Genomic DNA, 25540 nt, shown 5'->3' with positions numbered 1-25540 from the left:
AACAGGAACAGGGTGACTGTGGCCTGGGAGGAGCAAGGGCTCTGGCAACTCTTTGCTTTGCCTTTAAAAAAGGTGTATGTGTCACATGGAGGCTCGGATTTCTGGAGGAAGGGCTGCTACTGAGGTGGCTGCGTCCCCAGCAGCACTACCCAAAGACAGACAAATTCCTGCTTAAATTATATGGGATTATGCCCTGACAGCGACACACCAACACCATCAGGACGGCAAGTGAATCCAGTCCAGTTTCCCTCCAAAACATTAAAAAGAAAAAAAAAACAACACCACAACGATCCAAACAACTACGTAACTGCTCAACACATTAAACTGCATAGTTAAGTCAAATAACTTTCTTAGAAAACTCAGCAGTACTTTTCAAGAAATCCAAGTTCCAAGGCAAGACTCACAATCCATTTAGCTGAAGAATTAGTATAACATATAGAAGGCTTTTCTACAGCATGTAAAATACTATTTTTTCTTTAATAAAAATTCAGTATGGTTCAGGTTTGGAAAATGTCACTGGCAAGAATGAAAGTGCCAGAAAACATTATACACAATTAAAAACATTCAATCAGAGAACACACTGTCCGGGGGGGTGGGGGGCACAGGGAAGAGAAGTGGCTAGTTTCCTCCACAGGGGAACCGCATCTCCTGCCAAATACTGTCTTAAATAGTAGAATTTAAAACACATGTGGATCTCTTTGATCCTGACAGCTAGAAAGAACTGCATAATAGCTTCCTGTTTATTTTTAATTGCAACATCAGCTCAAAATACTTCATTTTCCTTTCCTAACACCTATCCATCCTTCTCAGGTGACACTACACTTTGCTTTCCCCCTCATGGTCCCTTTGTACCCTGAAGAACACAGAGCCCTGGGCAAACCTGCTTCAAGGATGCTCAGGATCCCAACACCATCGAAGCAGAACATTTGTATGAACTCCCACTGCTAAAGTAGGCTGGAAATGTTCCTTTTGCTCTGGATGCACACACGCTGCATAAACCTAACGGAACATTCTACAGTCTCACACGGCCAGAAATACCACCCTTCTCATTAACTACAGCAAAGCATTCGGTATTTCTCAAGTGAATGGGTATGGCCCTCTGCCTGACTTCATTCCCTATGGAGCTCTCCAACCAGTTTTATCCTCGTAGTTTCCCACCAGCTTCTCCTCCAAATCCTGGCTCCTGCCCGTGGCCGTTCCCTCTCTCAGCCCAGGACAGCGGGCCGGGCGCACCGCGGGGCCCGGCTCTGCGGCCCCAGAAAGGCTTCTGAGCCAAGCGGGGAGAAGGGGCAGATCCCCGCCCAGAGGCACCAGGCCAGGGGCTGCTCCCTCCTGCCCAGCCCCTGGTGAGGCCAGAGCCGCTGCCGGGCCTACCCAGCCTCGCTCGCCCAGCGCCGCTCCGCGCTCCCCAGCCGCCGCCGCCCGGGAAGGCCCCGGCGCGGGCAGGAGGACGCCGGCAGCAGCGGGAAGAAGAGCGGGGCGGCGGTCCCGGACGCCCCCGCCGCCTTACCTCCGCGCTCTGGTGCTTGAACGTGTCTAAAAACAGCAGCTCGGTCGCGGTATCCACCGCCATCTTGGCTCGGGAGAGGGGGAAGCGCTTCCGGGCGCCAGCACGAGTGATTCCGGGTCATTGCGGTACCCGGCGGCGGCAGCCGCGGGGCGGGGTGAGGCGGGCTGCGGCCGTTTCTCCGCCGCCCTCAGCGCTGTGAGGGGCGGCAGAGCCGGGGCGGCGGCGTCCAGCCTGCTGTCCCCTCGCCCGCACGGAGGGGTGCGGGGCCACTCGCGGCGCTGTCGCCGCCGCAGGCTGCCCGCTGGAGGCAGCGGCGGGATCGCCGTTGCCCGCAGGCCGAGCCCGTGTGCAGGCGGCGGTGCTGCCCCTGCTCTCGCAGGCCCCGCTCGGTGCCCATCGCCCTGAGCGCGGCCGGGCGCCCCTCGGGCTGCTCCCCGCCCGGCTGCTGCTGGGTGTCACACTTGAGCTCCAGCTCAGCGCCAGCTGAACTCGGTCCTGCTTGAGAAATTCCTTTTGCAGCCTTTCTGTATTTAAAACTAACCCTTTTCAGATGTAAGAGACTGTCGCTTCTCTCAAGTACGCGTAGAACAAGGCCTTGCAGCCTTTCTGCAGCTCCTGCTGTTGACCAGCCGATGCCCTGCAACGGAGTTGTGTGCGGGTCAGAGTCGCCACGGAGCCAAAGCCAGCCCGTGGCCAGGAGAATCCCGTGGAGTTGATCTTTTGCAAGCGGTGTTTGGTTACACAACGTTTGTGTACAAGCTTTGTAACAGCAAAACTCTGCCATGTGCCTTTAGAGGAAGTCTAGAAAAGGATGTGTAATGTCTCGAACTGCCTGCTGGAGTCTCAGCCACGTACCTGTGCTTTCCTTAACGGTCATAATTATACCTTATTATCTGCGTCTTGTTTCTGGAACAACTTAACTAAATAAGCTGTTTCGTGTGTGCACCAGGAATTGGCAAGTGCTTTTTTGTTTTGGTAGGCAAGCTTGCTGCTCTCTCTGTGCTCTGGAGTTTCACTTGCACCAGGAGCAGTAGACCTCTAAGTTGGACTTCACATGAAAATGTTGCATCAGTTTAAACAAGGGTGTGGTTCGATATATCCATTTTCAGTGGTGAAACTAGTTCAGGAAGTTTGTGTCGTCACACCACATGTTGGGGAGCTGGGCCACAGCGTGTGGTTCCACAACTAGTTTTATTGGCACACCTGAAGAGGTGTAGAGAGACTCATCGGCTGGAATTGCTTCCAAATCCACTGAAAACGTGGTACTGCCCCGTCATACTGTTTCAACAGATGTGGTTAAAATACTTAAAATCCTTCCACAGAAACATTTCAGAATTTCATAATTAAGGGCCCTCCTTGGCCACGCTAGCAGGTTTGCCTGCTCTCATTCTTGCCCCAAGCTGGGACCCTCTCTCGCCCTGATGGATAAACAGTTCTGAACTCCTAGAATTAAATATAAATTTTGTAGGTAGAGAGACAAAACTTGAGTGTATATGTATTTCGCTAAAGCAGCACAGTGCCTTGTAACTGCTAGTGACACCTGCCATGTCTTATTTTGGTTATGCTTACAGGCTCTTCGGAGACTTCTATGTGAAAGTAGCTTTGCAGAGCTGCTCCAAACATGGGCCTTGTCATGCGTACCATTGTGCCAGAGGGAACGCAGTCCCAGTCAGACAGCTTCTCTCTTAGAACAGTATTGCAACCAGGTCAGCTAGTGTGAGTAGCTTCAGTAGCTAGTGGGGGAATTCCAGCCCTATGGTTTTATCTGTAGTGGATCCCTCCCTGCTGGTAACAGCTACAGCTCTGGATGTGAGGAGAATCAGCTTTGCAGGATCAAATTCAGGTGGCTCTGAATGCAATGTCATTGATTTGAGCACGTGGCCAAGCTTACAAGTCAGTGGCATTTCTTTGCTGCAAGTTAAAGCAGCAGTGTTTGAATGCCACAACCAGTTGCACGATCTCAGGGAACAATTTGGGTGTGGGTAGAGAGTTATTTACTGACTGATGACAGTGGAGAAAGCCGAATTTGGTTAGTAGCAGCAATTATCTTAGATTTAAAAAAACAGTTGGTGGTAACCATTAACACATTACAACAAAATGATACAGCTCTGCTGATTCTCCCATTCCAGTTGTAAAAAACTGATGTTCTGAAATAAAACATGAGCATTGATGGAAAGAGCGATACAGGTGGGAGATCTGGCATGGACCGAAGGTCTGCATGGGAAGGATAAAAGAGATGCAGGTGCTATTGGGGTGAATTAAAGAGCCTCCTTTAAAGGAATAAAGCAGGGTGGGAGAAACAGAACTCACAGGAAAAACCTGGAGACTGTGAAATGTGCAAAGTCACAAGTTTGTTCAAAATGAACTGGGAGGAAGGGGTCAATGGGTGGGAGGAGGAAGCTTCAGGAAATGGGGGAAATAAATAAGAGGGCACTTAGGTCTCTCACCATGGTCGGGGGTGGTGTTGCAACCAGCTCCTTGGCACAAAGGAAGGTGTAAGTAGTTTCAGAAATGTCCTGAAACAGAAACTGGCACAAAAGGACTTGTGGTGGGAAACCAGAACTAGTACAAAAAGAATAGAGAAAGAGTTACACTGAAATTAGAAAAGGGACTAGAAATTAGACAGACAGACAACAGGCAGGAAACAGAAGGAATATCAGAGGAGAGAAATACAGCAACAAGGTGATGGGAGGAGCCTTGAGAGGTCATCGTGCCCCAAAGCATCCTAGCACATTCCTGTAGGGAACAACACTGATGTCATCTGGAAGGAGACACTTCATGCAAAGGCTATGCTTAATCTGGCCCAGGGACAACGGACAGCCAGGGAGAAGCAACTGGAATGGGATTACACTAACGCCCAGGCAGCACAACACAGGAACCGGAACAACTGGTACGTGTTGTTAGACCAGATACTGCAAGCATGAAAGAAAGAGAGTGGAATGGGAACTGTGACTGGAAAACAGGCATTTTAGGGAACATGTTACCCAAGAAAGAGAAAAATAAAAGGTAATGGCGCTACAGAAGCAATTAGCAGCAAGCGGCTCCCTAAATAAATAAAGCACATAATGGGAATTAAAAATACTTTTAGGGTAAAGCTTAACCTATGTAAGGGGGTTACTGTAAAAATGGCAGCCGCTGTAGCAATAAGCTGGGGAGTCTGATGCTCCTAGATGGAAAGAGACAAGATAGCACAAGACAATAAGGCATAAGAGGGAAGAAGAGAAAATGTGTAAAGCAGAACACAAAAAAATCACAAATGAAGGAACAGGTACCTATCCAGCAGCGTTTCTCACAAATACAAGGGCTTCATCCTGAAAGCCAAACAGGCTTTGGTAAGGGATCCATCTGGAATGGGCGATTCACTGGAAGATGACCAACCAACCAAGCAAGCACTATCTGGCATGCTCCAATGTGAAGTCATTTCAGAGATGTACTTCAGGACTTTTTTACTAAAGTATGAAGTCTTTTTTAAAAAGTTGCACTGAACTAAGACCTGACCAAGAAACTGCAAAGAAATTCTCTATGCCATCGAATCCCTCTGCTCCAGGCTAGGCAAAGGTGACCAAGCAAACACTCTGTGTGAGGACCAGCTCTGCTCCTTGGCTGCTGAGTACAGATCAGCTGCAGCCACTGCTCAGGACACACACCCCAGTGCTCTGTTTCACCTGTGTTTTACTAAATGCATCAGAAAGTCAGAAGACAAATGCACAAAGAACTTGGTGGCAGTCCCAGCAAGGAGAACCACGCTGCATCAAACTGCAGCAGGGCAGGACAAGGGTGCCAGGCACTGTTTGGACTATTTACTGGCTGACAGAATCCCCAGTGCTTGTGACAGACATCCTCTCCCTTCATGCCAAAACCACAAATGTGTATGCGTTAATAAAAAGTGGTGCAAGCTGTGAACCTGTGTTAATAAAAGGTGGTGCAAGCTGTGAACCTGTACCACCTGCACAAGGAAGAGCAATGAAGAAAAGCATGATGTGCACCTGTCCTGGTTTCAGCTTGGATAGAGTTAATTTTCTTCCTAGTAGCTGGTACTGTGCTGTGTTTTTGACTTAGAAGGAGAATAAGGTTGATAACACACTGATGTTTTAGTTGTTGTTAAGCAGTCAAGGACTTTTCAGCTTCTCAGCCATGCCAGATGCACAAGAAGCTGGGAGGGAGCACAGCTGAGGCAAATGACCCAAGCTGGCCAGAGATTTTCCACTCCATATGACATCATGCTCAGTATAATATTTTGGGGGAAGAAGAAGGAAAGAGGGGATGTTTGGAGTGATGGTGTTTGTCTTCCCAAGTAACCATAACATGTGATGGAGCCTGGCTTTCCTGGGGATGGCTGAACACCTGACTGTCCCTGGGAAGTGGTGAATGAATCCCTTGTTTTGCTTTGCTTGCGTGGCTTTTGCTTTACCTATTAAAATGCTTTATCTCAACCCATGAGTTTTCTCACATTTACTTCTATTTCTCTCCCCCATCCCACCAAAGAGGAGCGAGCAAGTGGCTGTGCAGTGCTTAGTTGTTGTCTGGTATTAAACCACAACAGCACCATCATCTCAGTAAAAATCTAGAGAAGCAGCATCATAGTGAAGTTGGAAATACACAACCAGGGTCTTAAAGAACTAGATATACTACAGGATTTCATTGGGGAAAGTTAGTGTTACTTGTTTACCCTATACTCAGTGATCTTTTCAGTATTTTTGGCATTAAAAGATCAGGTTTTGTGCAATACGTATGTAGAACATAGATTTCACAGTTGAGCAATGGTCACCAGAACAGCGGTTGTCACACGGATCAGCACCACCACAGCGCATCGAGGGATGGCGGCGACAGCCGAGCCAGCCAGTAATTGGCACCCGGCTAGAGCCGCCGCGCAGGGCGATACAGAAGCTGCGATGCCTCCGCCTTGCGCACGCCAGAGGAAAAGGCTCCACCGTCCTGAGCCCGCTCGGGTCCCTGGCAGGAGCTGCTCCCGGCGGCACGGCCCGCACACCGCCGCGCTGCGCCCCAGCGCCGCACGGCCCGGGCCCTGCTGCCCCAGACGGCCGCGCTCGCCCCGCGCCGGGGGCCGAGAACCGCCCGGACGGCTGCGGGCAGCGTGGCACTCTGCCCTCCCCTTCCGTCCAGGAGGAGCGGGAGGGGAGGGTGTCGGGCAGGGGGAGCCGCGCGGCGCTCCGCCGGCGGACGGGGCTGCGGGCTGCCCGCGGTCGCAGAGCCAACCTGCTCTCCACGCCCGCGACATGTCCCGACAGGATCGGGCGGCCCCGCCCGGGCCCGCTCCTGTCCGCCGCGCCGTCGGTGAGGAGTCAGTCGCTCCTTCCCGGGAAGCGCACCCGGACGGCGCGGCGCGGCGCGGCCCGGCCGTCAGTGCACATCGGTGCACATCGGGGCTCTTCGGTCCACCGCTGCCTCCACCACCCCCCCATACCGTTCGCACTCCCCGACCCCACGCTGGGCGCCCCGCCCGCAATCACGGCCCCCCACTCCGCCAACCACCCCCCTCCGCGCTTGCCACGTCCCTGCTCGGCGGGGCCAATGGGCGGGCGGTGCCAGGTGTGTGCTACCTGCACCACGTGGGGCGGGGGCTGGGCAGGTAGGGCCGCGGCCCCGCGCAGAAAAGCCCGCAGCCATTGCGCGCTTCCCAGCGCTGCAGCCGGCGTGGGAGCGGCCGCCGCCCGCCCCGGGAGAAAGGGGGGTGGGAAAGGGGCAGCCGTGCGCCTCCCCCGCGCCAGGCCCTCGGGAGCCGGGCTGCAGGTGGGGGCTCTGCCGCTTGGGTCTCGCTTGGCAGCGCCTTGGGCAGGGAAAGTTTTTGGCCTCTTCTCTTCCTCCTCCCCCTTCGATTCCCCCACTTTTTTTTTGTCCTCCCTGTTGGTTTTGGTTTTTTTTTTTTTTTTTTCTTCCTCTCCTTTTATCCTTTCTACCGGCCCTGTGGCACCATGACGGCGTCTCCCGACTATCTGGTGATCCTCTTCGTGACTACGGCAGGCACCAACGGAGCAAGGCTGGGCTCAGATGAGCGAGAGCTGCTTCAGCTCTTGTGGAAAGTAGTCGACCTGAGGAGTAAGGAGGTATTTTCCCCTGAGCGGGGAGCATTCCAACCTGCTCCTACCCTTGGCTCCTGCTGTACTGGGTACAGGTGGGGTGGCCCCAGTGCTGGGCTGGCTGTGGGTGCCCCATACTGGAGCAGGCTCTAGTGGAGGGCAGGGGCTGGTGCTGCAGCTGGGGACCTCCAACCTGGGAGCTGACTCTCCCCTCCTCTGCTTTCTCGGGAGCTGGGGCACCTGCATGACGTGCTGGTCCGGCCTGACCACCTGGAGCTGACGGCTGAGTGCCAGGAGATCACCCAGGTGGATGTGGAGAGCCTGGCACTGGCTCCACCGCTGGAGCAGGCATTGAGACAGGTGACACCCCATAACCAGCTGCTGGGTGCTGGTTTCCCTTGGGGGCTCCCCGGTGCGGTAGAGGCAGTGTCATCATCCATTTATCCCCTTCACTACCACTGTGGGAGCAGTGGACCCTGGCACAGGAGCACCAGGGACATGTGTGGGCTGGGCAAGCCTGGTCAGTGGTGGGCTTTGTGGGAATTTCTCACTTGCCTTTTGCTCATCCACCTTGGGAAGGACTGTACCCCAAGAGAGGAAGGTCAGGGTCAGGCATCCCCCTGGCCTGCCCTCCTGCCATGCTGGACCCTGATCAATGTTGGAAGAGGCCAAGTTCAGGTGCCCTGTGAAAAGGCTAGCGGGTGGCAGGCCGTGTTAAGGATTGTGGTGGTTTGTTGGTCCAGGGAAGGAGACAATACTGAAGCCTCTAGATAAATAGGGAGGTGTGTGAGATTCTTATTGAGGGTAGAGCTGAAAGCCCATCTCCTTTTCAATATGCTTGAGTGCCCAGGCTGAGAGGCTCTTCTGCCCCAGCATTCCCTTTGCTCTCTCCAGCCAGCTTTATGTCTCCTTGCAGTGCTCTTGCAAATGCTCCTAATTTTTTCTATGATATAGACTGAGTGGCCACATCTCATTAGAAGGGGGAGGGGGGAAAGGATGGTGTCTTTGTGAAGGTTAATTGTCATGAAAGTTGTAATGTACTTAGCAAGCAAGAAACAAGTCTACAGAAGTGGAGGGACTAGGCTTATACAAAAAGAAATTCCAGCTTCATATTCCTGCTGCCCAGGAATAACATGATACTAAATGATAAGACTGCCTCACGCAGCCACTCTGATGTTTTTACATGTCTGTCTTTTGTTGTTCCTGCTTTCAGTTTAATCAGTCTGTGAGCAATGAGCTGAACATTGGTGTAGGTACTTCATTCTGTTTCTGTACTGATGGACAGTTGCACATTAGGCAGGTTCTGCACCCTGAAGCTTCCAAAAAGGTATGTAGTAGTAGCTTAAGTTTGACTTTTGGTGTGTTTAATGTGATTTCTTGCAAAACTGGTCACTTTCTCTTTTGTATAAGGATGCCTCTACACAACCACAGTACAAACATCACAACATCACTTTAATGTTAATATGCTTACCAAACTGAAGAGCCTGTCCACGTGGAAGGCACAGACAATACCCTGTGCTTATGTACCCCTGCAATGCCTTAAGTTAAATCAGAAGAAAGATTTTTCATTAGTTAGGTGTTAGAGAGAGGAGCAATGCATTGACAGGGTGCTCATAGCAACTGTAGGAGCTACAATGGGTTAACAAGTGGGAATTTGGGAGTGTTGCCAAATAGTTAACCACCTTAATCATGAACCGTCTTTTGAAATTTCACGTTAACCTTTAGCTTCAGCAATTTTTGATCTCTGTGTCTTCAGTTGATGCTCCGAGGGCGGTGTTCATATTTGTAAGGAGCTGAGCAGTAGTTTGGGGCAGGCTGTGAGGGATGACTAGTCCCATAGTCTAGAGTTTTCTGTAACTTCAGAGTTGCCAAATCACTAACAGTGTTATGAGGTCCTGCCTATTTTTCATTAGCAATAGGGTTGCAGCAATATGCAGAGTCTCTAGTCCTGAAATAACTGCATCAGTATTGATAACATTTTGTGGTTTGCTATGAACTTGCATTGCTCTGTAACTGAGCTGCTCTGCTGGTCTGCTTGTAACTGATCTTGCAACCAATTTGATGCTTCATCTTCAAAGGGGCACTGCTGCAAGTCCGTGCTGTTAAAAAGCTGATATTGGATGAGTTTGGTTTTAGTACTTGTTGGTGCTTTAAGTACTTCCTGCCTTTGAAGGTTTAGAAGAGAAATAGTGAGCATGATTCATAGTAAAGGGACAGTCCATATGTATGTAACTTATCTTGGGGCATGATGAAAATAGGGAATCAGGTTTTTAACAGACTTTCTTGTCAGTTGTAATGGGTATGTGTTTCATACAGTTAATCTTTTCCTGCAGTTAAATTATGTGCATAAAAGAAGGGACAACTCCTGTGATTGTTTAAGTTTGTTTGGTGTCAGGGATAGGCATCCTTTTTCTATATAGTCACAGGTCACTGATAGGAATCAAATCTGCATCAAAAGACCCTGTTGATGTTTTGTTACGAATTCTTCATTTGAATCTGCTCTGTGTTGCCTGTATATAAAGTAAACCAGATGCTTATCAGGCCTGTAATACTTCTTTGGTGAATACCCTAATCCTGAGGTTGGGTGGGGGATTGCTAAAATCCAGATAGGCAGAAATCACTAGGCTCCTGAGAATGGTTCAGACTGGGCATCTTGAAATAAATACAGTCTAGCAGCTCATAGTATTCAGAGAATAAATTGGCATCAGCTGTTCCAGCTGAATGGCAGTGAAGTACAGAACTTGATCTCTTATTGAGGAAGAAACGTAGCTAAAACTGGAACAGGAAAACTTGGCAAGCACACCTGCATTTTCATAAGTTTGTTTTTAAAGAGTATCGTTTGCCTAATGCACCTGTCCATATGCTAAGTTCTAATGTTCTCAAAGCAGAACTTGTTTGAGAGCCTAAACTTCTTTCTTTGGGCTCCCTAAATGTGCTTTCGCATATCCCATCATTGTAGTTTAATGCCAAGATGCTAACTACTTGTTAAATTGCAGAAAGCCCTTACTTTTGATCTAGAGAGGCACTACAGGTAACAAACATCCAAGTGGAATATGAAATATTGTGTCTATGGGGAAGCTCTGGGGTGAAGATCTAACTGAAGGAGTAGGAGGTTGTGCTGGTTTCAAGTCTTCTCCATGTCTTTTCCTTCCACACCCCGCCCCCCCCCCCCCCCCCCAAAAAAAAAAAAAGGCATGTGGTAGCAAGTGGGGCAAAAGGGATTTTGACTGCCAGTGAGCTACATAACTTGTCCCTGGCTTCATATGCTGCAATTAGTTACCAACAACTTCTGCACCTTATCAAACACTCACCTGTACACAGTTGGGTGCTATTTCTATTTTTTTTTTTTTTTTTTTTTTTTAGGGAATAAATACTTGAAGTGTGACTATCCTAAAACTCATCCTTGTCTATAAACCAAAACTACTTCTGCTAGCCTTGCAAAATTCGCTTGGCTATAAAATCTGAACTGGGTGCCCTCTGACTTTTTACGGTTAAAATTGGAATCAAGAATTGATGATAAATGCTGCAATAGCAGGCATTTGCTCTCCTACACATATATTTGATTTGAGGCACTAGTAATAATATCAAATGTTTCTCTGGCTGTGAAAAAGCACATTTCTCTTTTTAAACCATATAGAGAGGAAGCTGCTTAAGCAAAAAAGTTTATAAACATACTTATGTGGCTAAGAAGAGCTATGTAAGTTTCTCTGTAGCAAAGACTGTTCATGTTTCCTACCCATTATAAGGAAATTGTTAGAAAGTTTGGTATCTAAGATAAAGTAGATTAAACTCACCCTAGCTGACAGTAGCTACTTTGTCCTCTTACAGAATATCTTACTGCCTGAATGCTTCTACTCCTTCTTTGACTTGCGGAAAGAGTTCAAGAAGTGTTGCCCTGGCTCACCTGACCTTAGCAAACTTGATGTTGCGGCCATGACAGAGTGTATCCTTTTAACAGTGATGGTGTCTACTGCTGTTACAGATTCAGATGAATTTTAGGACAGGGATGTGTGAGTAATGCTTGCAACATGTGCTTGGGGTGGTGTGACTTTAATGAGTGACTTAGACCTGTGCTGAGCTTTCTCACAAAGATAAAAACATATGAGGATGAATGCTCCCTTGGGGAAAATCCTGTATTCTTGATTTCTGTACGTTTTCTTTACTGCCTTTGTAGTTTTGTCTCTTTAAACTTCACAGTTTAGTGTAGCTGGCACATTTGTTCCAATCACTGATATGAATCCTAATATTGAAGTTGTGAGGTAGCTTGTTGTATCAGTTTATTTTTTATTTCTTAGACAAGAGTGAATGTTGGGAGACCATAATTTTATTTTTTTTAGGAGGGGGAATGCTCATTCTTGTTATGAACTTGAATCTTTGATTCCGGAGTGAACCTAAGGTAGGAATGCTGTCAGAACGTGTGGTATTTGGTCTCATGGAAGTTGTACTTGTTACACTCGCAAGGTGAGGCTGGGCTGCAGTAGGATGCAGTCAGTAACATGTTTCCATTTTCAGTGATGGAGATATCTAAAATTACTTTCTGAACAGTCTTGAGTGCTCTGTAACCTTGTCCTGTCTGATGCTTTACTAGTCCTAGATCTGTTTTGTTTGCATGCCATGTGTGGTTACCAGAGCTGAAGCTGGGGCTGTGGATGATGTGGCTGTGCCTTCCTCCTCACTTCCCAGGCAGCCTCCCCTATTGCTGCACGTTCCAGCCCTCGTCTCAAATGTATTCGTATAAATGGAAAGCACTTGTCTTCACTACTGACATACTGAAGCAGTGACTACAAAAGCTAGCTAGCAAGAAGGGATAAAGGAATTCGAGGGTTTAAAAAAAAAATTAAAAATTTATTTTTTAATTGGGCTTTTTGTTGTTGTTTTTAGTAACGTATTTCCTCTGACTAGCTTATTGTGTCCATAGAGTGGTTGCCATTAAGAGCTGGTATTTTTCATACTCAAAAGTCTGGGGCTTCTGAGTTATTTTGGCCTTTCACTGCAGGACTAGTGTTGCCTGGGCTTTATACCTGTGTCAGCAGGCATAAAATATCTATGTGTAGATTTTTCTGTGTTTAACCATAAGGTTGAGTACTGGAGGCTGTCTGCTCTGCTTTACCATCATTTGTCTTGTTTTGTAACTGCTGATGCTTATATTTGTGAACTTGCTGTGTTTATGCAATATGGCTGAAATTAACTTACTCTGCCCTGTATTGCTTGAGAAAGGGGAGAGTGAAGGATGCAGAGACCAAAAAGGTAAAATAATTTTTGTTTTCCTTTTATTGAAAAGCATAATTTTTTTTTTCTCCTTACCTTGCTGAACTGTACCAACTTAATCTCCCTGGTATCAGAAGCTGTATAAGTTAATTGAATTTTGAGAGTCTGGACATACATACAATGCTTGTGATTAAAAAAGAAAGTTGAAGCAGGTGCTGGGTCTAAAGACTAGTTCAAACAGTTTTGTAAAGACTTTGGTTGGGTTTTTTTGTTCCTTTTTTTTTTTTGTGACCTTCCTTGTGGAGTGAGCCAGCTACTTCCCTCCTGAGACAGTTATGTAGCAACAAAAAGGCCTAAATGGGAAGTTAACTTGGCTTTGAAGTGGATATGCTGAGGCAGGGGACACACAAAGAAATTAAAAACAAATGGAGTAGGTTGAAGTGAAGTTCAAATTAGTGCACAGAGCCTGATCAAGATTTTGTTACTCTTGTAGAAAGTGCAAATCTTCCACCGCGTAGCAAAGGGGACTGCGTGAGGGGATGTGCCAAATCAAAAAATATACTGGGCCAGGTTTGTTAGCGTTTTGTGGGGAAAGGAGGTTTGGGTTTAAGAGTAGGGTACTGACTGGAGGTGCAGAAGACCCACATTCACAAACTGATAGGAGCAGGACTAGAATGATTTTTGGGGGCACATCCTTTCACGTACTTACATCTCCATTTACCTGTGTGTAAGATGGTTGTGATCAGTAGGAGGAAACTTGCATGATATGATAGTTAGGGGAAAGCTGGGTATTATTGTACAGTCATTTACATTATTAGAAGTCTTCCAAATGCTTTTATTTTGATGGGTGGCTTTTGATTAAACAACAAATCACAGGCAAATGGAGAACATACTCTATTGTTCCCAACAGTCATGGGAACTAATTTCCCGCTGCACAGTCATTCAAGATTTATATTCCAGTCTACAACACACTGGATAGTTGGTGCTTGGCTATGTATTTCTTACATAGGCAAGCACGATCTTGAAAAATAACAGAGCAACATAAAACTGAATAACTGGCTGGGTTATCCTCTGTTTAGAAAGTACTTCTGGGACTTACTCCTTCAGCAAACTACTTGAAACTATACCACAATGAAACCATTCCAAAGCCAGGTGAAAGCTTCCCTTTCCCATGCCCCCTTCTTCCCCAAGAAGTCATACATTTTATATACAGACAACCACTGATTTCTTTTAATGCAAAGTAAGGAAATGTTTAAAACGCCATGGAATTTGAGGGACCAAGGAAGAACTGAGACTAGTTGTAACTTATCTGTGAGTTGTTACCACTGCCTAACTTATAGTCTCAAAACAGTTTTTGGTGTAGGAGACAGTCTTCTGGCAAACTTTCTTTAGTCAGTATTGTGTAAGAGTAGTGACAGCAGGACAACTATGAGAAATTTTGGGTAACAAACTTGAGTAGCGATTGTGTTCTGGCAGAGAAAGGAACTCCGGTCTGTCGAAATCTTCTTTTTAAATATGTGCATGTATACAAAAGGAGCAGGGTTCTTGCACCCTCTGTACCTCCTGTACTTACTGCGCTTCTTGATTTGCAAAGCTTGCTGAGCCAGTTTTTACCACTGTGAGTGCCTTCAGGGTGGAGTGAACAAAGCTTGCATGACTCTTCCTATTTGGTCTGCACAAGACTCATCCTTTGCCTCAAGATTGGGTGTGCAGAAGCCATTAAATGGCAAATAGCTCTTGCTTCCTTCAGTGCATGGTTTGCTCTACTCCTGAATTGGATTTGTGAGGATAAATCTTAACTAGGTGTATCTGCTGGGTGTCAGCAGGAACACAGGTGTGTTTCAGAACAGCCTGCTTAATGGGCTGGATGTGATCTGGATACTGCAATACTGGAATTTGGTGTGTCTGTGTGGGTTTTTGTTTGTGGGGTTTTTTTGTTTGTTTGGGGTTTTTTGTATTTGTTTGTTTGGGTTTTTGTTTTGTTTTTCCACCTGAGTGCCTTGAAAACAATTATGTGGAGCACAGTTAAGAAGCCCATTGTTTGGTATTACCCAAGAATCTTGCATGTTGCTGTTTGTATTTCCTGCGATAGTACCCAGGAACTGGGTAATACCAGAATCCCTTTATGCAAAGTACTGTTTAAAATGATGTAATCTTCTGCCTGAAAATACTTAAAAACAGAACAAAGGGGGAGGAGCATTAGTGCAGGACATGGTTGCAATACCAGTTCGTGTCATCTCAGAGCTAAGTTGGTTGTTCAGTATTTATTTTGCCACAGTTAAGAAAGGAGCTGAGAGACTGTGAAATGGAAGAGATGGGGGGAGGGAAGAACTCTTAGAGGGCAGTGGCAGTGGGTGAAGCTGTGGTGAGAAATCTGAGGAAATGGTTTAGAAATTTCTCCCAGATTACATTGGCAACCCCAGTGTGGAATACACCTTCCTCCTGCCCCCTCTACTGACGTGCAGAGTGTTGCAGGAGGAGGTGCTGCAGCTGCACAGCAAGATTAAGAAGTTCCTTGTTTCCCATCCTGCCTTATTTGGGAGAGTCTTTTACCTGTTGCTTTGTTTAGAATATGTGTGCATACTATTGGATATAGTAGCTTTAGGCAGGCAGGTCTGTTTTCCAACTTGTCTTTAAATATCAACTTGGATTTATACACTGCAATCAACTACTTCCTATTGCCCAGGACACGCAACCTTCAAATATCACTGCACACAAACACACATGTGGTCTCCTAGCCCTTCACAGAACAAGGGGTGGGTTTTAGAAAGACTGTTCTATTAAGAGCTTTATTTCCCAAATGTCCATCATTTGCAGGTCCTCTAACAATAGGAGTCCATCTGTATGTAGTCAGTCTCATTCATTAGAATTCAGGTTTTCACTCAGTTAATGTGATTATTATGTTCCTTTACATGTGCAGAAAGCTATTGATTTTCTTTTCCAATCTTGCCTAAAAGCCTTGATTCTAGCTAATTGAGGGTGAAGATGTGAGCTAATGTTGATGAATTTCTTTCCTTCCTCCCACTGTGTTTATATTAATCTAGAGCTCCTTGGCATAACTGGCTGCCTGTGTCTGAACACCTGGTACCAGCTTCTGCTGGCACTGGGACATTTTTAGGAACTCTGTCTCTTGTTGATCGATATTTTAAATGAAAACATTTTCTGAAGAAAATGAACATGGGCTGGGGGAGTTGTTTTGTTGTGTGATAGCTTTGCTTCAAATTCCCAGCCCTTTCACACTGCTGCATTCCACTCTCGGGCAGCTGCTCACTCGTAGGGGTCTTTAGCTTTGCAAATAAGGAAATATTGAAATGTCTCTTCAGTTTTGACAGCCCAGTCTAACACCAAGCACATGTGTGTGCACATGTGTATACATGTCCCCTGACGTAATACCTCGTGAAACTCCTGCCCAATTTCTCTTGACTTTAACAGGGGAAAGATAATGTTTCCAAAATCTTCATAAGAATTGGTCAGGCCAGTTAAAGGCTCCAATACCTGCATCTTCAGCAGTTTCTGGTTCCCTGGCTGGGCAGCAGAGACTCCACACAAGCGCATCGTGGAGCTGGTGGATGCTGCAGGGAAGAGTGTCAGGAAAAGGAGGTGTCTTCTCTGCCCTGGTATACCAGGTGCCCAGAAACACACCCTTCCCCAGGGGGCAGGGGAGGAGATGAGTGAGTTTGAGTGTACAGCCTAGAGAGAGATACTGCAACGAAGAAATTCTTTGTCATAAATACTGGTGATAGTCTCTTAAGCTGTGCTTTAGACAAGCAGTTGGAGAGGTGGGATCACTGCTTTGTGGTTTTTTTTAAGCTATAATTCACTTAAACTTCAAATATTCTTGTAAGACTAAGCACCATCCCCTCACCTTCCATACTCCAATGCACACTTAAAACCAACAAAGCCTCAAAATTAAATTAACCTGAAAGTATATTGTGTTGGCACAGCAGCTTTCCTTGCTGTGGAAGAGGAGTTCATTAATTCAGTTAAATTATTTTTCATCTCACAGTAAGATAACAGTTAAACTACAAAAAACAATTTGAAAAGTGACTTGCAGTCATCCCACAAAAATAGGGAAGGCTTTATTTTACAGTGAAATTTGTGCTCCCTCCCCTGTTGATGAGACGATACAACAAAGTTGGTTTGTGGTGTCTGTTTCTAACAGCAGTTGTTCTTCTCTTCCCTGCCCTTCATGTAGGCATCTGCATTTCAAAATGTGCTCAGCTCTAGGTGGAGAAAACGTTTTTCTTGTAGGAGGAATCGTGCTGTCTTGGACTGAGAAGCAACTTTTGAGCACCAAAACGGAGACTCTTTTGAGCATTTGAAATGTATCTAATGTAGTTTTGTGGGCATGTGGACAAATAATTGGTGCGTTTGGCTGTTTTGAATATCTTGCATTACTGTACTGCCATGTCAGGATAGGTCTTGTTTAAGAAACTTTCACTTTAGAATAAAAGTTTTGATATACAGTAATGAGACAAGTAAAAAAAAAAAGCCCTCTTCCCATTCTGCTTAATATTTCACTGTTCTGTACTTGTTTTTTTGTGTGTTCTGGTTTGGTTTGTTGTTGGTTGGTTGGTTTTTTCCCCCTATACTCTTCAAAGGAGATGTGGATGGAAAAGACATTTTTAAAAATTTGCTTTATAAATTAGGGAGTAGAGTTGCAAGTAATCTTACAGCCCAGTAGCTTGGAGTTAGAGAGGGGCAAATATGACAAAAAGGGGGACAGATACTGTAGTTAACTCTCTTTAAAGTTGTGTGAAAAAAGATGATGTGTGCAACTTAAATCAGACTCCCTTTATGAATGTGGATATTTTTATCTGGTCATTCTCCAGTCTGTCTTTCCAGAACAGAACACTTTCTCCTCTCCGTTGGCAGGGGAGCTTATCCTTGCTATCATTGTCCAAAAATCCTTCAGATCAAAGAAGATATGGGTTGTGGGACTCTCTTTTGTCTCTTCGTTATGCACAATGGTGCACTCTTACCAGATTCTCAAAATGGTTCTGTGTAACAGCACAAAACTCAGGTTGTAATTTCTAATAGGGAAGGTTTATATGAGACACCATTTGTGAATTTTGTCTAAGTGGTAAGTAAGATATTTATTTTACTTTGGGATTTACTTGTTGAGAAAGCATATAGTATATGCTCCTGTTTCTGGAGCTTCTAGTTAATGATTTCCTTCTCCTCCTTCCCCAAATCTCCCCCTAGAGATTAAAGATGATATTAATTAAAGAGGACAGGACTCAAGTCTCTTCTGCATGCAAAAGTGTATCTGTCTGTCAAACATACATAATGCATGAGTACATTAAATATATATGCCCTTATTATGGGGTCCTCTGTCCCCAGACACTTTCTGGAGTGACCTCGCATTCCCGCAGGCAGCAGCAGTTAGAGGCCAAGGCAGAACAGCTCATGGATCCCAGCAGGAAAACAGATTAAATCTTCCCCTGAGAACCAACTTACCATCAAGGATAACATGAAAGTTTGTTGCTTTAGCAGGAAGTCAATTAGAAATCTGTTTGGTGGTTATTGACTTAACTCCAGCATAAAGATTTAAATCTTGACAAGAACAGTTCAGCGTTTCCCTATGGAGCCTCTCAAGTTGAAGATATGGGGAATATTATTTTAACGCTAATATCTGAACCATACAGTAAGTGATTGTGATGAATGAATTTTCTCTGCTTGTTTGTTTTTCCTGCCTGTTCTGTATGCTGAGAAAAAATAAATTAACTTGTGCTGTATTTCATAGATCACAGATTTTCAGATCCAGAAAGAGTGAACTACAAATTTGAAAGTGGGCCTTGGTAAGTGCCTTCTCCCTTTTCTTGCTGTGCTGCCCACCCACTTTTTGTTTTTTTTTAAAATGCTTAGGTAAGCCGTACTTCTCTGTATTCCTCATTTGCAAATGTTACCATTATTTTTATTTATCTTGCCACTGCTGTGGGAATAAATTAGATGCTTTAAGTGGGAAAGGGAACAGATATTATATGATCAGATGCAAGCCAGTTTTCTTGCTAGGCTTCAATGTTAGCTGCTGGTAGTTCTGGGTTCTGCTATAAGGGGTGTTAAGTGTGTTGTGCTTTTAGCAAAGAATGTTAAGCATTTTTGCATAAGTAAACCTATTGGTAGTAACTCTTACACTTTTCTTGCAATTTGCTTTGCAGTTATTGAGTAAGCATTTCAATAAAGATACTGTACCAAAGATACTCTGCTACCAGTAAATTGCTTAAGCTATGATGATTGTCTTCTTCCCAAATATGTTTTAAAGCTTTATCTACTTTTGAGGACTGTTTTGTTGTTTGGTTTGTTTTTTTAATGTGATCATGCTTTTCTATGTATGAATACATATTTTTTCAGTAGTTTGCTGGATACTCCTTCTGCAGTATCATAAGAGACTGGTGTTAAACTGACTTTATTTATATTCCCATCTTGCATGAATACTTACTACCCTCTTCCTGATTAAGGAACTGTTATAATGGTAGATGATGCCAGCACCTCTAAGGCAAAAGAAGGAAGAAAAGAACGCAACAATATTCGCAGAAAGTATCCAGTGAGATTAGCTCAGGGGTTACATTTTAGTATTGTTCTATGCTTTTTCCCTTTCACTAACAAAATTCTGGGATGAGGTGAAAGACTATCTTATTTGTGATAGTGAGAAGTACAGAATTAGAAGGTGGGGGAACAGTTTGGGGCAAACACCTCCAGAAAGGCCTCCTGAGGGATTAAAATATAATCAAGAAACATGACCCTCCTCTCACAGGGCATTCCACAGCTCTTTTGTGCGAGGGAGTCGTCTGCTGCTGAACAGCACTTCATCTGCTTAATCAATCCCATAGTCTTTTCTGTGGAAAAATCTGTCCTTGCAATAATAGCCAGAAAGGCAGCCTTGGGTAGTTGTGTTTTGTTCTACATGGCACTTTTAACCTGTCAGAGAACAAAAGAGACCATGGTAATGACCAATTAAACCTGCCTTTCTGTGGCTGAGCTATTCCCATGCTAAGCAGCCAATGTAGCCTGTAGCTATGTTAGTCTCTGGTAGCACAGCCATGGCCTGAGCAAGCAGTGGTAAAGCTAAACTCTGGGCAGGAGTCCTCTGTGTGCCCCTATAACCCTGAACAGATTTGCTCTTGGCTTGTGACTGGCTCTTACATGCTATCACAGTACAAATAATAAGTACTAGCCCCAGTTATGTCTAAATGCTCTGCTTCATTTTCTGCTTAGCTCTGATTAGAATAGCAAGTTTAACTTTATACCAGTAACCCGGTTCAGCCAATGGAGAAGCACAAGACATTGCTATGTCAGGAGTGAGGAGCAAGTTGGAAACATGCTCAAAGAGATGAGAACTCAAAGCAGCAAATGTGGTTAAGCAGGAAAGGGGAGCTGGGGAAGGGACAGCATACCAGAGCAGATGTTTCCCGAGGAAAGATGTGCAGTGGTTTTGGGCAGCAGTGGCACTCGGCCCTCACTGCCCTGGCAGTGCCATCCAGCAAACACAGAGCAGGGATGGAAGCCTGTCCCTGGAGCACAGGAGGCAAGCAGGGAGGGAGGTGTGTGGCAGATACTACAGGCAGATATGTTTGCATTACTCCCTCTTTCTGTTCCTACAGTAGCAAGATGGAACTGGTGGACAACAACGCTGTTATCAGAGCAAGAGGATTGCCATGGCAGTCGTCTGACCAGGACATAGCGAGATTCTTCAAAGGCCTAAATATTGCCAAGTTAGTAACTAAGAATTTACCTCTACACTTGTAGTCCTTTGTGTACGCCAGTCATGGAGATTTCTTTCTTTTGATTTAAATCCTGCAGAGGAGGTGCCGCGCTCTGCCTCAATGCCCAAGGTAGGAGGAATGGGGAGGCTCTCGTGAGGTTTGTAAGTGAAGAACATAGAGATCTGGCGCTACAAAGGCACAAGCACCATATGGGGAATCGATACATTGAGGTGCGTGACACTGGCTTTGAAATCCTCTTCTCAACAGGAGTGCAAATAGTGTGCCAATCATGTTCTTTTATTTCCTTAGGTATACAAGGCAACAGGTGAAGACTTCCTTAAAATTGCAGGAGGTAATTTTTAGGGAGTGAGAAGGGAGGGTTTGTTCCATCAGCACCTGTAACTTTTGGCTGTAAACTGCTCCTGTTGGATGTGGCCTTTCATTTCCCTTCTTTGAACAACTAGTGGGCTGGTGTGTTGATTACTATGTACTCTCCTAGTAGCATTCCATGACTTACCTGTCCATCTCTTTCTTCTACATTCCTGCAATTTTCAAGCAGCCTATCAAATAAGAGTTTGACCAGGCAAGGTGATCTTGTGTATGAACTTAACTTGTTAGGTCATCTTCTTAACTGAAGGGGCCTGAATGTTATTGATAGCTGAAAACCAAAACAGATTAGTTTTTCAAAACAATATGACTGCTGTTGCTGTGTGGACTTGCACATAGAAGCAAACAGATATCCCAGTGTAAATAACAAGGGATTTATGGAACTGATTTTCTTCAAATCTTTCCCCCAAACTAAAGGAGAAGTTTAGGGGAAATGCTTACTTAAGGGAACTATTGAAATATTTGCAGCCTTGAATTGAAAGGCTGCAAAATTTGCTCTACAAACTCTCCTATGGTGTCTTTTCCTCCTCTTTATCACTGCAAGAGTACAAAATTTAAGATCCATTAAGCTGTTATGTATCTACAATGCTACCTTAAAGTCCTTGTTGGTTTCTGACAGAAATTTGGTCTGGCAATTGTAAATGACTAACTGAATGTCTGAGGTTGAGGTTTTAGAGTAGGAGAGGCTATTAAGCTGTCAAATAAATAGCTAATTGATAGGCTTGGTAATAGTTACACGATTCAAAATGAAGACATTGCACACTGATCTTGCATGTCTGGCACCAGCTGTAAGTAAAAGGACCGTATTGAGATGTGAAGCTGGTTAGCAACTAGCTTTGTTTAGGGTATTGTTATAAGTGTGAGCACCTCCTAGAGATAATGGAAGTAGAATTGGCAGACTTTGACAGTTTTATTGGGATAGGATGAAATTCCTGAGTGATTTTTTCAAACATGCCTTTCCAATTTTTTTTCCCAGCACAATCGTCTGGGTACTTGGTTATTATATATCATGGTTTCAGAGCATGCCAAAGGTCTTTATAAGATAGAAAGGGGAGGTTCATGGTAGAACAGATACTACTTATGCAAGAGATTCACAGACTGTGCTTTCCTTCAGATCTGAACACCCTGTTTGCCTTTTGAGTAAGGATGAATCTCTTCCAAATAATGGAGTAACATTGTTAGACTTTAATGGGAAGCATCCTATATAATATTTCTAGTTTATCAAAGTGTGACGTCTTTTCCTGACTTCAGAGGCAAATGTTCTACCTGCTCAAAAACTGCCTGTGGAGAGGAGGAGGTAGCTATGCCAGACTTGCTCATGATTTTATGTGGCTTTCTAGATTTACGTGCTTCTGTACTTTTTTTTTTGTTAAAGGCACTTCCAATGAAGTTGCACAGTTCTTGTCAAAAGAAAACCAAGTGATTGTCAGGATGCGAGGTCTTCCTTTCAACGTAACAACAGAAGAAGTGCTGGCATTCTTTGGCCAGCACTGCCCTGTAACAGGAGGAAAGGAGGGAGTCCTGTTTGTCACGTACCCTGACAGCAGGCCAACAGGAGATGCCTTTGTATTGTTTGCTTGTGAAGAATATGCACAAAATGCACTGAAAAAGCATAAGGACTTGCTGGGGAAAAGATACATTGAACTCTTCAGGAGCACTGCAGCAGAAGTTCAGCAGGTGGGTGTGAAGCTTGAAAACATTGGCTACTTGTAAGCCAAGTTCCTACATTTACATATACAAGTAGAAGCAAATACTGCTTGGCTATGACTTGAAAGCTTCTCTTCTCTGTCTTGACTGTTGCTGGAGAGAGTAGGTTTTGCTCCTCCTAAATTTAAGATCTTATGGTATATGCATGTTCTCAATCATATATACCAACCTTTTGGGGTTTTGGCTTCCAATAGCCTCACAAACAGTGGTTGTAGCAGAAAGTGAGTCTAGTGCTTTACACTACAGATACTGAATTTGTCTAAGTCAAATAATGGCCTATTCATGAGGAGTGTTAGCAGCAAATCTTGAACTAAAAGGCTTAACTTTAGCCACTGACACAGAAAAATTGAGCCTTTTGATGTAGTTGTCTTCTTCAGAGCAATGTATCTGAAGAGTCTTAAGAGTTGCCTCTAAGGACAGGGTCTCAGCCATCTTCTGCCAGCACTGGCTGCCTGGCAGAGAGTGGTAGAACTCTGTGAAAGTGGGCTTGAAAAGTGCCCTCTCTTGCAGATGGCTTGATGGACTGTTAATTGCAGTTATGCTGTCAGGGAAAGGAAGTAGGACTGCAGGGATTGTGTACGTGTCTCCAAAGATTTGTAGAGCTTCAGTTGAGTCACTAACTTACTTCTGAACAAAATTCTAAAAGATGTCATCTATGGTGTAAATTATGGCCAACCAATAACCATGTCACTTTAACCAAGCAGTGGTACAGCTCTGATCCCTCACATATGTAGAGATTTTTTGTGCCTACTTTGACAGTAATGATAAGGCAGAGCTGCAACACTCACTCGTCATATTTTTCTCAAGTGTTCTCTACGTTTTTTTGTTCAGCAAAACCTCCTGATACCTGTATAAATGTAAATGACTCAGTCTTGCTCAGAAAAAGTTAAAGGATAGTGACTGAATGTTCAGTGAACTCTTGGCCAGGCAGGGTTTTTACTGTTAAAAATGGTAAAAAGAAATCTCAAAGCATGACTCTGTTACAGATATTGTGACTCAGTAACACCACCTATATTACTTGATGGACCATTGCACCTCTATTCAGGCCATTTGTAGTGAAACATGTTTCCACTTCCCATATTCTCCTGAAGTTTTACAGAGGAGATATTTTTCTGTAGAAGTGTAACCACGACTCTGTAGATGGTAGAATGCTGTGGGATATTTTCCCAATAAAAACACTGTAGAGATATACAGTTTACATGTTCTAAGAAGTCTTCTGAGAGTTGCAGCACAGCTCAAGTAAATTTTCCAAAACAAAATTATCTTTTTAAAGAAAGAATGATCCAGAGATTTACTTTAAAATATCTGAATTATAAGCACTGCTGCTATGGTTTAACCCCAGAATCTAGCTCACTTGTTTCCTGAAATACCTCCCAGAGTGAAAACAGATGGTGTTGGTGTTACGTTCAGTTCCTCTGAGTTGAAGAATGAGTAAGGAGGCTTTCTGTAACCTCTCTCGTTTTCTGTTTTGCACAGGTGCTGAACAGATATTCTTCCACACCTCTCATTCCTCTCCCAACACCTCCTATTCTTCCAGTATTACCTCAACAGTTTGTGCCTCCCACTAACGTCAGAGACTGCATACGTTTGCGTGGTCTTCCTTATGCTGCTACTATAGAGGACATACTGGAGTTCTTGGGGGAGTTTTCTACAGATATTCGGACTCACGGAGTTCACATGGTACTAAATCACCAGGTTGGTAGGCACCACGTTTACATCCAATCTGTGCCAACTGCCTGTATATGCAAACATGGTCCTTCTGATGATACCTATAGGGAAGCACCTTTGGGATTGACACAAATGGCTCAGCAGTATGTGTGATTCCTCTTGTACCAGGCAAGGAGTATCTTCAAAACTGAAGTGTGGGCAATGTTAATTCTCAAAGGAGTGGTTTGTCCCTCCCTTGCTGAACAATGTGCCTCAGGTATATTTAAGGACAAATGTGACTGTGGCCTTTTAGAGACAGGATTTCCTATGGCATTAAGTGAACAGCTGAAGTTTTGTATTTCCTTAACTGTGCGGTTGCTTTCTTTAAACAGTCACAGCTAAACACCAAGATTAACAGCTCATTGACATGTATAAACAGTCACATCTTTGCCATTGTTTTCTGGAAGCAGTTTCTACCAGAACTTCTTAGACAAAGGATTGTGCATTGTTGTGATCACTTTTATCTGCATAGTCTTGTGACTTCATGGGGAGGAGACCTCCTGCTAACTATGGAGCTCCTCTAACTATGGAGATGCCAGAAGTGATTGCACTGATTACCCTGATTATTGTGGTATAAAAATGGCTCTTCTAAAATTGTTTTGGTTGACACTAAGCCTAAGCTGAAACTACAAAATATTTTCTTGTCTTGGAGCAGGACTTCTGTGTTTTGGGGGCATGAGGGAGGGAAAAGGGACTGTACCTCTCTCCAGTACCTCTCTATCTAAAAAGATGCCTGTGTTTGTGAGGACTTGACCTACAAAGGCTAAAAAACTATAAGGAATGTGCAGGGTTGAGACAGGCTAAGAAAAATGCAAATATTAAAGCAGAACTAATGGTTTACAGTAGTATTGGCCCCTGCTTTTCTGCATGTTCTCCCTACTCTCACCACTCCTGATTTCAACCCTCTAATCATGAACAATTGTGCAAAAGATGGTGATAAAGTTGTTCTTCCCTCCAATACTAAAAGAACTGGCCCAGAACTTAAAGCTGGTTTCAAAGCTCTGTCTCTGTTTTTGGCTACTTCAAGTCAGCAGCTGCATGTGGCTAAAATGACTGGCCCCAGTTGCATATCCCCCTCATTTATAGCTGTGTATAAGGATGTCCTTTTTTTCTGCACAAGCTCATACCAAGCCTTAGGCTAGTACCCTTCTAAAATATCCCAGCACATATTGGCCTTAACAAAATATTTTTTTTAACAGAATCATTTAGTATTTGGCACTTGACTGTATTTATCCTTGAATTTTAAAAATCACAGATAATAAATGTGGATTACATCT

At 44.6% G+C, this 25540-nt stretch overlaps 2 protein-coding genes and 1 long non-coding RNA gene across 5 annotated transcripts in view; 2 read left to right on the top strand and 1 right to left on the bottom strand.

Moving 5' to 3' along the window:
- The window catches only part of VIRMA (vir like m6A methyltransferase associated), a 29061-nt gene extending 25971 nt beyond the window's left edge, over nucleotides 1-3090 (bottom strand). Inside the window, exon 1 of one of the 2 annotated variants that reach the window (XM_082044076.1) lies at nucleotides 2052-3090. In XM_082044076.1, the coding sequence (XP_081900202.1) occupies nucleotides 2052-2294 (243 nt within the window). In that variant the 5' untranslated portion in view covers nucleotides 2295-3090. Of the gene's footprint in view, nucleotides 1-1510; nucleotides 1660-2051 lie in introns of those variants that run through there. The other variant, XM_082044077.1, reaches the window with a different exon arrangement.
- On the top strand, nucleotides 2131-5943 carry LOC309435617. The gene is made up of 2 exons (XR_014183202.1): nucleotides 2131-2256; nucleotides 3082-5943. It is a non-coding gene; the product is annotated as an uncharacterized lncRNA (long non-coding RNA).
- Nucleotides 5944-7443: 1500 nt separating this feature from the next.
- Nucleotides 7444-25540, top strand: part of ESRP1 (epithelial splicing regulatory protein 1) — a gene marked incomplete at both ends in the record, with an annotated part of 31371 nt that continues 13274 nt past the window's right edge. For both annotated transcript variants that reach the window (XM_082044966.1, XM_082044967.1), the window contains 11 exons: nucleotides 7444-7575; nucleotides 7780-7908; nucleotides 8762-8875; nucleotides 11377-11491; nucleotides 18305-18403; nucleotides 18503-18557; nucleotides 20361-20471; nucleotides 20560-20692; nucleotides 20772-20814; nucleotides 22225-22526; nucleotides 24033-24251. In XM_082044966.1, coding sequence (XP_081901092.1) covers nucleotides 7444-7575; nucleotides 7780-7908; nucleotides 8762-8875; nucleotides 11377-11491; nucleotides 18305-18403; nucleotides 18503-18557; nucleotides 20361-20471; nucleotides 20560-20692; nucleotides 20772-20814; nucleotides 22225-22526; nucleotides 24033-24251 — 1452 coding nt within the window. The remainder of the gene's footprint in view (nucleotides 7576-7779; nucleotides 7909-8761; nucleotides 8876-11376; nucleotides 11492-18304; nucleotides 18404-18502; nucleotides 18558-20360; nucleotides 20472-20559; nucleotides 20693-20771; nucleotides 20815-22224; nucleotides 22527-24032; nucleotides 24252-25540) is intronic.

This window comes from Streptopelia decaocto, assembly GCF_964273445.1.
Source record: "Streptopelia decaocto genome assembly, chromosome: 2".
Lineage (NCBI taxonomy): Eukaryota > Metazoa > Chordata > Aves > Columbiformes > Columbidae > Streptopelia > Streptopelia decaocto.
The sequence above is the reverse complement of the archived record's forward strand: the minus strand, read 5'-3'. Positions and strand labels throughout refer to the sequence as shown.